A 12,237-nucleotide genomic window follows, 5' to 3' on the forward strand; every position below is an offset into this window, starting at 1 on the left:
ACATAAAGTAAGAAATTTGATTTATTGAATAAAAAGATGCATTTTTTTACTTTAAAACCAATTTTTTCGATTTTTATTTATTAATGTTTACTTTTATGATTATTTTCATATAATTGCATGTGAGCTCAAAGGTAAAAATTCATAATATCCATTTATGTAATTCATAATTAGTAAAATTCAAGATCTTGCTTATTTTTCCCATCCAACGGAGACGCAATGGTTCTGTCATTCTTTTTTCCATTTCAACATACATTCAAACTATATATGACCCTTAATCTAATAATTTAATATATTAGCATGATAAACATGTATTCACAATATTTCTAATTAAAATTTTAATCTTTAACTCATTTATTTAAAATTTATAATTTCTTACCATCACATCCAATAAAACGGATTCAAATATCCCCTCTTCAATTGATTAACTATTTTCGTGTAACACACGAAAACACATTCATCAAACTATTATAAGTCGTTTTATTAATACTATTTTTTCTATTATACTCTTAAATAGTATTTATTATTCTCTTTTTTTTTTCTTTTCAATTATGTAAATTTATTTTTCCAATATTATTAATGAAGAATAATTTTATAAAAACTTTTATAATTTTTCTTTTTATAATAACTATTACATTTCTTAATACATGCGGAAAAATAAGAAACGACTTGTAAATAAAAACAAAGAGAACACCATTTAAATAAATAGTTTAAAAATTTAACAAATCAAATGTCAACATTATGAGTTTTAAAAATAAAAACCAATGTAACAAATGTCAACATTATTCAATAAAAAAATGTCATTCTAGATAAAATAATAAATATTAATAAAAAAAAGTTTATATAAGTTGAATTCAATAAATTCACAAGAATTTAATAAAAAAAAATCACAAGAATTATTAGGGTATATAAAGCAAAAATCATTTAGCATAAGCATAATCAAAATTTTCATCTTGAGTGTGTGTCTCTCTCTCCTCTCTCTCTACACCTACATATATATGTATATGTGAATGAATGTGTACATGATGACATGACACAACACACAAACACACGCAGTCTCACATGACACCAAATCTCATCTTCATCCCAATCGACCACACCACACCATACCCTTCTTCTCTCTACTTTCTCTCTCTAAATCTCTCGATCTGTGAATTTTCATTCTAGATTTTGTCTATTCCTTATTCATTCTTCCTCGATTCCGATTCACATCCAATTCAAATGAAACCATTGCTGTTTCGTTATTGAATCAAAAGCATGCCAGGATTACCCCAATTCAGTAATGGCTCATCACCCCCGATGAACTCTATCTCTGCCAATGGATTCTGGTCTAAGAATCGTGACGATGTTGGATACAATCAGCTCCACAAGGTATATATATTCGATCCATTTTTTTTTTCTATTTTAATTTTGTGTCATAAAGTAGGTTTTTTTTATTAGTTCTTAGATTTATTTATTTGATTTTATTAATTTTATTATCTGGGTTGATGCTAGATCGTTAATTTTATTGGTTTTTTATGTTGTTAATGATTGGTTGTTGAATTAGCTTTGTTTGGATCTAGCACTGGTGTTAAAAAAATTGAATTTTTTTGGGAGAGGGTTATAGGATGTAGTTTTATTGGATGCAATAATAATATTTGATTGTTTAACATGTTTGATAAGTGGTTGTGTTTTAATGATGTGAAATACTGAAAGATAGGAAATTGATTGTTTGATCAATGGTTTTTTTTTGTGATATAGTTCTGGAGTGAGCTGTCGCCACAAGCGCGGCAGGAGCTCTTGAGAATTGACAAGCAAACTCTTTTTGAGCAAGCTCGGAAAAACATGTACTGCTCGAGATGCAATGGTTTGCTTCTTGAAGGCTTTTTGCAGATTGTTATGTATGGGAAATCTTTGCAGCCGGAAGGAGCGGGTGTTCAGTTTCCTTGTGGCAGAACCGGGGGTTTGAAGAATCAGAGTTATGATGGATCGTCTCTTTCCAATGGGGTACAAGATGAAATTCGAGATCCGTCTGTTCATCCTTGGGGAGGTTTGACGACGACGCGTGAGGGTTCGCTCACACTTATGGACTGCTACTTGTATTCGAAGTCTCTGAAAGGACTGCAGATTGTAAGTGTAGTGTAGTTGCATGGGTTCTCATGATGCAATAATTTTCCCTGCATGGTAGCTTATCTTCTTTTTATTTTATTAGGTGTTTGACGGCGCGCGTGCTAGAGAGCGGGAAAGAGAACTGCTTTATCCCGATGCCTGCGGTGGTGGAGGCCGTGGTTGGATAAGCCAAGGGATAGTGAGTTATGGTAGAGGCCACGGGACACGGGAAACGTGTGCCCTGCATACTGCCAGACTTTCATGCGATACGCTGGTGGATTTTTGGTCAGCACTGGGCGAAGAGACAAGACAATCTCTTCTAAGGATGAAGGAAGAAGATTTTATTGAAAGACTCATGTTCAGGTTAGTGATTTATTTGAGCATTCTCCATAATGCATTAATCTTAGATAATGCCGAGCCTTAGCAGCGACTTTGGTCCCAGTTGACGACAATAACTTGTAGTAATAATAGTATCAAGTATTTTATTACCTATTTTACTTTATTGCCTCGAGTATATTTTCCTTAGTTGCAGCACGTTATGGTACTTGTAGTTTACTTTTATATGCTTACATCAAATGCATTCCAATTTTGTTAAATAGCCGCTATAGCGCCGATTTACAGCTATTGCCTTGAGTATCTTTTCCTTAGTTGCAGCGCGTTATGGTACTTGTCGTTGACTTTTATATGCTTACATCAAATGCATTCCAATTTTGTTAAATAGCCGCAATAGCGCCCATATACAGCTATTGTCTTGACTATAGGACTATCGCATAGCGGAATTTTGATAATTCACTATTTTCTACAATTGACAACACTGATGCATTTTGGAAAAGGATTAAAACATATTTCATGCATGAATGAATGATGACTGTCATATATTTTCATTATTTTCCTTATACGATGTTAAAATAACAAAACATTTATTTATTGATTCTTAGGGAGGGATAAGATAATTAAATATTTTAACGGTTTATACTTTAGAAAAATTAAATATTTTGGCATTCAGATTGTTTTGCTCTTATTCTTTCTCACTTCACGCATTCTTTTAAAGTGGGCTTTTAAGGGAGATAATTGATATCAAACTATTGCTGTAGATGGTATCAACATAGCATTTTCTTCATTTCCAAATTCTCTTATTTTATTCCTTTTTGTTTATGTTTGCAAACATGTATTTTATTTAAATTTTTCATTGCTACCTTTTTATTTTATTTATTTATTTCATAGCAATGTGAAATATCAAATAGAAAGTATGAGGCTGGTTTTAATAAATTGAAGAAGAAAGTAACGATTACAAAACTAGTTCAATCTCAATGTGGTGCTCACTTAAATTATATAAAGTCTCTAATGATGTCACCCGAGTTATGAAATCGTGATAGAACAATCACCTATCTATGACGTTGAAAACACCACTAGTACCCATTTTACATAATATCAAGTCACACTAATCCTAAGTTATATTTCAGCACAAAGCTAAATGGAATTGTGCATTTTTTTTGTTTATAAAATTGTCTTGGAATTCCATCTAGAGCATTTTGTACAATTGCATCACATGCAGTCCAATAATTGTGTATATCTTTAATGTAAATGATGTTTTGGTATGTAGGTATGGACAATATGGTAAGAAGGGATGATGTTATTTATGTATTGTTGTCATGCATATATGGAGAATATAAATTATTTGATAAGCTGTTTTTTGTGTTGAACCAACTCAATTCTTCATTCTAATGATGATTGCTGTTTCTTATTGAGTGTTTAGGAAACTATGTAGTTAATGCAATTATGTTCACTCCTCTTATGAGGGTATTGTGATACTTTTGAAAGGAGTGTTAGGATGCCAAGTAACTAAGGAATATGCCCAAGGTGATAATTATAGTAAATTAAGCTAGCTTTCCGGGTTGAGCTAGGCCAAGTTTATTATCAATTCTAATATGGTATTGGAGTCTACACTAGGCCTGATATTGTGTCCCTTGTAGATTTTCAATCCCCCAACTCAAGATTTTCAATCTTATGGGTGTTTTAAGATCCTACATTGGATAGGTAAATGACCACAGTACTTGTATATAATTTCTTTAGCGAAATTTCAAGGTTACCTTAGGTTGGGTCTAAGTTATCAGCTCTTGTTTATCTAGTATTTTTGGCTAGCATTTTGTCTTAGGAGTTACATGACCTTTTAGGAAAAAGACAGATATTAAGTGAAGTTTTATGTTCCTTGGCAACTTATTTGAAAATTTCATCATTATGCTTGGTTGCATGCTTGTTCCACTTCCAAAGATAACTACTTTGTCTTCTATTGTTTTGAGGGTTTTAATGCCATTATATTTAGAGAAATGATTTTGTTTGGTTTTAAAGAATTTTTTATCCTAAATTTTCATCTTATTCTATTTAGAAATGTGCAATTTTCATTTGATTTTTAGCATGATATAGTTTATATTGTTGTAACTAAATGAAGTCGTGCTTGAGGGCTGTGTTTGTGTGTGTATATTAAATTGTATATTTTTTACTTTACTAAAAGCCTACCTTTTATCTACAGGTTCGATAGCAAGAGGTTTTGCAGAGACTGTAGAAGAAATGTTATTCGAGAATTCAAGGAGCTAAAAGAACTCAAGCGCATGCGTAGAGAACCTCGTTGCACCAGTTGGTTTTGTGTTGCTGATACCGCCTTTCTGTATGAGGTGTGACTTCCATATTTTTATGCTGTGAAATCTGTTGTGATTCGAATTTCAATGGGAGAGTCTGTTGTGTAACATTTGTATGAAATAGATTATTTATCTTGCTACATGTTGGGACTATTTTAAATATTGTGCTTAACTCAATACATCTGCTTTTTCAGGTATCAGATGACTCAATTCAAGCTGATTGGCGCCACACATTTGCGGATACTGTGGGATCGTATCATCACTTTGAGTGGGCTGTGGGTACAAGTGAAGGAAAATCAGACATTTTGGAATTTGAAAATGTTGGAACGAGTGGATGTGTTCAAGCTAGTGGCTTAGATCTTGGCGGCTTGAGTGCATGCTTCATTACCCTCCGAGCTTGGAAACTAGATGGACGGTGTACTGAGTTTTGTGTTAAAGCTCATGCATTGAAAGGTCAAGAGTGTGTACATTGCAGGCTAATTGTAGGGGATGGTTATGTTACAATCACAAAAGGAGAAAGTATAAAAAGATTCTTTGAGCATGCTGAAGAGGCGGAAGAAGAAGAGGTACTTCACGTTAAGGAAATTGGATTCCCTTCTCTTGTCCAAAGTTCATGGAATTTTATAAATTGTTTATGAGGAATGTCGTCTAAGTTTCATCAGTTAATTATACATTGATTACTTCTAGGATGATGATTTGATGGACAAAGATGGGAATGAGCTCGATGGAGAATGCACCCGGCCGCAAAAACATGCAAAGAGCCCTGAACTTGCCCGGGAGTTTCTTCTAGATGCTGCTACAGTTATATTCAAAGAACAGGCATGCTTTGCTTTGATTAATCGTTTTTTTATTCCACCTTCTATGAGTATCTTTACATCTTTTGAAATTTGATGTTTTATCTTTTCATTATGTTTTGGCCATGGTTGTTGTGTGTGTAGAGAATGTAGACATCTTATTCAACTACTAATTGTCTATATTTACAGGTAGAAAAGGCTTTCAGAGAAGGAACGGCACGTCAAAATGCGCATAGCATATTCGTTTGTCTCGCACTAAAACTGCTGGAGGAACGAGTTCATGTTGCATGCAAGGAGATCGTTACATTAGAAAAGCAGGTCTTAATTATTATCCTTTTATTATGAACAGACTTTTGAGAATAAAATGAAAAAACCTAGATCTCGCTTCTGTGTCTTGTGATTATACTTCTTCCTAAGTCGGAAATATATGATATGATGTATCTGCAGACAAAACTTCTTGAAGAAGAAGAAAAGGAAAAACGTGAAGAAGAAGAACGCAAGGAGAGAAAAAGAGCAAAAGAAAGGGAGAAAAAGCTTAGGAGAAAGGAAAGACTAAAAGGAAAGGATAAAAATAAAGAAAGAAATTGTTCCGAGTCAGTTGATGTTCCTAGCTCTCCTGAAGCCTCAAAGGAAGAACTGTCTGCACCAGTTGATTCAGAGCAAAATAATGCTATTACATGCATGAATTCAGGTAATGCAACCGAAGAAGCTAATTTATCACAGTGTGATTACCCGAACATCCAAGATGACGACTTCTCAAGTGAGGGTAGTACTCTCAGAGCACAAGACTGTGCTTATGGTGACTATGATGGAGACATTGTAAATGCACATGACATCCATGATACTTCTACAGTTGATCAGCCAAAGTTTTATCATCAAAGACTTAGATATAGGAAAGAATTTCAACCTGATATGTCTTCAAAGTGGTCTGACAGATCTGAGCCAAGACACTATGGAGATAATTTTGGAACATCTTCGCGGGGAATCAGTGTATTGAACCGACAATCAAAAATAAATGTTCCAAAAACCAGCGGTCGTAATAGTGGTCATAAGTGTAACGAGAAGCCCTATAGTTCCAACTACCGGATGAGTGAAAAATATGATTTCCATTCATGCAGTTGTAGCGTGAACAATAAAATGACCAGAAGTAGTTGGGAGATGAAAGCTGCTAGTAAGTCTGAATCTACTGTAGATACATCTAGGCAGTTTTATCGTGGTAGTAAGTATAATCAGGTAGACTCAATGCATGAGAGTAGCGGAAGGCCCAAAAGCAGAGTCTTCTCAGGGAACTATTTTCAATCAAAGAAAGTTTGGGAACCTACGGAATCTTTCAACAAGTATGCTCGTAGTAATTCAGACTCTGATGTTACATTGAGGTCCACAGGTCAGGTACGTCAGTTCGATTCAGTCAAGTCACCTGTTGACGAAGTTGATGATTCAGGTGAAATTGACAATGATGGTAGTGATTTGAAGAGAAGTGGAATGACCGAAGACTGTCAGAATGATCTTGATGCAGAAGCCGAAGGATCGTGCAGCTCCATAGAAACAAAGAGATCTACCATAAATAATTCTTCTGATCACAGTCAAGGTAGCATTTCTAGTTCTGATAACTGCTCATCATGCCTCAGTGAGGGTGATAATAATACGACCTCTTCAAACCGTGAAAATACAGAATCTTCAAATTCAGATTCTGAAGATGCTAGCCAGATATACGAGGTAAGAGATAGTTCAGTCCGCGATGACAATGATTTGTCTGGCCGTTATGAACATGGGATCGAGAAAACTCATAACACAAATGGTGATGGTCAGTCGAGCAGGTTGCAATCTGTTCCATCCTTAGATGTAGTAGAAAGTGAATCGTTTGGGAATCCTGTGTTAGAAACTGCCCAAAATTTTGAAAATGGTACTGTCCAAAATTTTGAAAATTGTCTTTCTTCCACCAATGTATGTTCTCAACCTGAAAGCATGCCTCCTCCAACGGCAACAAACCGAAACATACAATTTCCTGTGTTTCAGACTCCCTCGACAATGAGTTATTACCATCAAAATCCAGTTCCATGGCCGTCAGCTGCTCCCACAAATGGGTTGGTGCCCATTTTACACCCTAATCAATATTTATATGCAGGCCCTCTTGGATATAACTTAAACGAGGATCCACGCTACTGCTTGCAGTATGGTTCCTTGCAACAACCGACACCACAATTCAACCATGCTGCTATTCCAGTTTATCATCCAGTTGCGAGAACTAAGGGCTTAAATGGAGAGGAACTGACTCAAACTTCTAAGCTATCATCTATGCAAGATCATATGCATGAATCTATTGCAGAAAGGTTCGTTCCACATGCAGCTAATTCCAGAAAAGCAGTACTGAGCGGGGAAGACCGACATGGACATGGCACTTCTGCCAAGTCACAAGATAGTAACAATGGCTTTTCATTGTTTCAATTTGGCGGGCCAGTAGCCTTTTCAAATCAATGCAAAAGAGCTGCTGCATCTTCAGACTATGTTGGAGATTTTAACTCAAAAAGTTTTCCAGATCAAGTTGAAAAAGATCATGGTTGCAATAAGAAAGAGAATGCTTTCATTGAGGAGTACAATTTATTTGCGGCGAGTAATACCTGGTTCACAATTTTCTAAAAGAGTTGAAGTAGGGAATTCAGGCTCCATCTTCATGTGGCTGGTGGTTCGAGGTATCTTGTAATTTGAAAAACAATAAGCGTCTTCAGCAATTTCTAATTTTATTCCATAGATTTATTAGTTGATTGCTACTCAATATGTCTCTTTGTTTTGATGTAGAAAAAGACTGTGAGTGCTGGTATTTTAAAGGTTTTCTTTTTTTTCTCTTTTTATGAGATTACAATTGTAAGATTAAGGGAGGCATTTGTTTATGCCAAATTTTTTTCCTGTCATGTTGCAATCCAAAGCTTCTTCATTGTGGAAACTATATGGGAGATTTTGAATGAACATTATCAAAGTGATTAAAGTGTTATATTTGTTTGATTTTACTTGATGGTTTTTCACATAGTAATTTTATTCAGAATCATATATGTTAAATAAGTGATTTGACTCATGTAGGTATTGAGTACCACTTAAAAGATAAGTTGTCTTCTGAGATACTTACACTTTGAATTTTGGAGTCACAGAATTCTTCTTTATGTATGCTGTCTAAAAAGAATTTAGGTTTCATATAGTTCAGATCTATCTTCATAAGAAGCCATATTGGTGTATGGTTATGGAGTCGGCAATTCACTCCCCAAAAACACATAGTAGCACATTAGTAATAATAGGACACATACTTTATTAGATACTCCATCAATTTTAAAATAACTACCTATTTGTACAAAAATATTTAAAAAGATTGTTCTATTTTTTATTTTTTAATTATCAATATTGTTTATTATTTATACCATCTAACTAAGGGTGTGTTTGTTTGATGGATTAAATTTACAATCCTGGAAATGTTATTCCTAGGAATGCTAATCCTTGGAAAATAGTTTCCATCAATTTGTTTGGCAAGTTATTTAGGTTCCTAGGTATATTTCAAAATTTTATTTTATTTATAATTTTAAATTATTAAAAAATCAATATTAAAATATGAAAATAATATGTAAATGAGTAGTAATAGGTGGTTACTTTTTATTCCCATGGGAATGTTAGATTCTCACTCATTAACATGGGAATAAATCTTTAAAATTTTATGAGTAAATTTTATTCCAAGAAATAAAAAGTGCCTAGGAATAATTTATTAAAACTTCAAACAAACATGGGAATATGAGATTTCCAACCTCACATTCCCAGGAACCCTATTTAAATCCATGAAACAAACATCCCCTAAGGGTGTAATCGTTTGGTTTATACCAATTTTTGATAAAAAAAAATCCGAACTGATGATATCTCTATCGGTTTTGTTTGTTTCGGTTTTTAAGATTTTGAAAAAATGAAATCGAACCAAACTTATCGGTTCGGTTGATCGGATTACAATGTCTTTTTAAAAAAATATTATATTCATTAGTGTATTATCTACAATTGTGTTTTTTAGTGTATTTATATTATTAATTTTAAGAATAATATATTTTATGTAATTAATTTCATATATTAATTTTTTCAAACAAATTACAAGTTGCTCTTAATACATATGAAAAGTGACTTGATTTTCATGGTATTGTAAATAAGTTCACTATCAAATATAAAAATTGACACTTGGCACCAGAAGGTTGGCAAGGGATTTGAAAGCTTAACAAATATAGCACAACAAAATACACATCAATTAACATATTTCACACCTCAAAACTATTTTCTAAAACTAGAAAGAATTTTGTTGAAGAAGAAACAAAAAAGGTTTTAAAAAATGAAAATTAATAAAGAGGACTTGAACACGAAGAAGACAGCCATAACAAATTAGAGACGATAAAGAGAGCAACAGTTGTGGCAGACAGCGAGATCAACAGTTTAGTGAAAGCAAGTTTCTGTGAGTTATAGTTTCTTCTTCCTATGCTTTAGAGTTTGATTCTAGATGTGTGTTTTACTTAATTGAATAAAGCGTAAATAAATTTGGGCTTAATAATGGATGAAATAAAATATTTATATAATTATATCTATTGCTTCGGTTTATCTGTTTGACGGTTTTTAAAAATTAAAACCTAAAACCAAATCAAGCCCGTTTTTATTGGTTCGGTTCGATTTTAGAACTGAACCAAAGACAATTAGTTTTATTTCTGTTTAATTTGATTTAAATTATCGGTTTAATTGATTTTTCTAATCCGCTTACACTCTTCCATCTAATTACAAATTACTCGATTATTATCCCTTTTAGTTTAAAATCTTTTACTTTGTATATAAATAAAAGTAAATACATTATTATTTAATATGGGTATATCAATAAAAATATTTTCCTTCAATTATTTATACATTATTAATATACATGAATTTATTAAATGAGTCAATTATTTTAAAATAAAATAGTGAATAATTAATATTAGTTATATAAGAATTATTTAAATAAGGTTGAATCCTTTCTAATCTCAATTTAATCAATATGACTTTGATACTTAAATTATATCAAGTAGATTTTATAGAGAAATATAGATATCTTGCATTTTCAAATTTTCAATTTAAAATCATCACTAAGATCATTGCAGATATGTTGGTCATCTTATCTTCTAAATTTGTTTCAGAACACCAAAGAAACTTTATTAGGTACAAACATATTTAAGAGTGCATTAAGATTAATTTAAAAGTTCTTAATATGCTGGACAAGATTTTTTTTTGAGATAGTATGACTTTGGAAGATAAACATCATAAAAGCCTTTGATATTTTAGAATGACAATATCTTATTAAAGTTATCGTTCAATTTAGCTTTGATTAAATATTTTGTGATTAGATACTTACCATTCTAGTCTATACTTTCAATCAAACTATTTATCATGACAAATGTAAAAGCTGTTAAATTTATTTCTTGGTCTAGAAGAGTGAGGAAAGGAGATTCCCTATCTTCCTTGCACTTCTGCATTGCTAAAGAGACACTTAGTAGGTAATTATCTATGTTTGTGGACTAGGGTAAATTTACATGCATATCAGTTGTTAAGACAATCATTCATAACCACACTTTTTTTGTAGATGGCCTTATGATATTTTACAAAACTATCAGGAATATGCTCAAGTCATTAATCTTCTCTTTTAAGAATATGCTCATAATTATGGTCATCACATTAGTCCAACTAAATGTAAGCTTTATGGTGGAGATACTTTTGGATTTCGATTGAGGCACATTGTAGCTATGCTTGGATTCACAGTAGGACAAACACCAATTAACTATCTTAGAGTTCCTATATTCAAAGAAAAGTTTAGAACTCATCATATTCAAGTCATATTAGATACAACCAAAATAGTTACTTGGAAATGACAAGTTCTTTCTATGATGAGTAGGGTTTCATTGGTTCAGTAAGTTGTACAAGAGATGCTTTTCTATAGTCTTAGAATTTATGAATGACCAATCTATCTTCTTAACAAATCAGATTCTTGCATTTGAAGTTTTGTGTGGGCATGTAGCATAGACAGTAGAAAGCTGAGTACTACATCTTGGAAGTTTTTTGCTCACTTTTGTCTAAAGGAGGTCTTGGTTTGAGAGATATTAATATAATAAAAAAGATGGTTGTTTATATCTTTGTTGGAAGTTATTGACTATCAATAATCAATAACTTATTAATGATCAAAATAGTCTTCAATGTTTATTAGTAGCTACTTCAGGTACAAAAAATTAATGATGCATCATATTTTTTCTTCAATCTGGATTACCATTAAGCATTTCTTTTCCTTTCTAAAGGAACACAGTAGATAGTTGATTGGTAATGTGAATAATATTTATTTATGGACTAAAAATTAATTGAGATATAAATTTAAAGATTTTCACCTAGTACTACCCATGAATGTTCAATTTATGCAAACTGATAAGGTCGATTCAATTATCTAAGACATAAATTAGAACATTTCCTCATTATTGACATTTTGAAAATTAACTTGTCATTTGATAATAATATTGCAAATAAACTCATTTGGACAAAATCTGCAAATGGTGACCTATCATTTAAAGATGCCTACAATTGTATCAGGAGGAATCACATTCAACTTTCTTTGAAAAAAATTCATTTAGCATCCCATACATACCATCTGCTAAGTCATTAGTGATGTGAAAACTAATGTATAATATTACTGTAATAGAAGA

At 32.4% G+C, this 12,237-nt stretch overlaps 1 protein-coding gene across 1 annotated transcript; it reads left to right on the plus strand.

The window, feature by feature from the left end:
* Positions 1-949: 949 nt before the first annotated feature.
* On the plus strand, positions 950-8,520 carry LOC131628219 (uncharacterized). Its single transcript, XM_058899077.1, has 8 exons — positions 950-1,368; positions 1,738-2,106; positions 2,189-2,448; positions 4,616-4,757; positions 4,916-5,287; positions 5,409-5,540; positions 5,705-5,833; positions 5,963-8,520. The coding sequence occupies exons 1-8, from the start codon at positions 1,255-1,257 to the stop codon at positions 8,150-8,152; spliced, it is 3,708 nt and encodes a 1,235-aa protein (XP_058755060.1). The 5' UTR covers positions 950-1,254; the 3' UTR covers positions 8,153-8,520.
* The last annotated feature ends 3,717 nt before the right edge of the window (positions 8,521-12,237 follow it).

The sequence above is a fragment of the Vicia villosa genome, unplaced genomic scaffold (assembly GCF_029867415.1).
Source record: "Vicia villosa cultivar HV-30 ecotype Madison, WI unplaced genomic scaffold, Vvil1.0 ctg.000434F_1_1, whole genome shotgun sequence".
Taxonomy (NCBI): domain Eukaryota; kingdom Viridiplantae; phylum Streptophyta; class Magnoliopsida; order Fabales; family Fabaceae; genus Vicia; species Vicia villosa.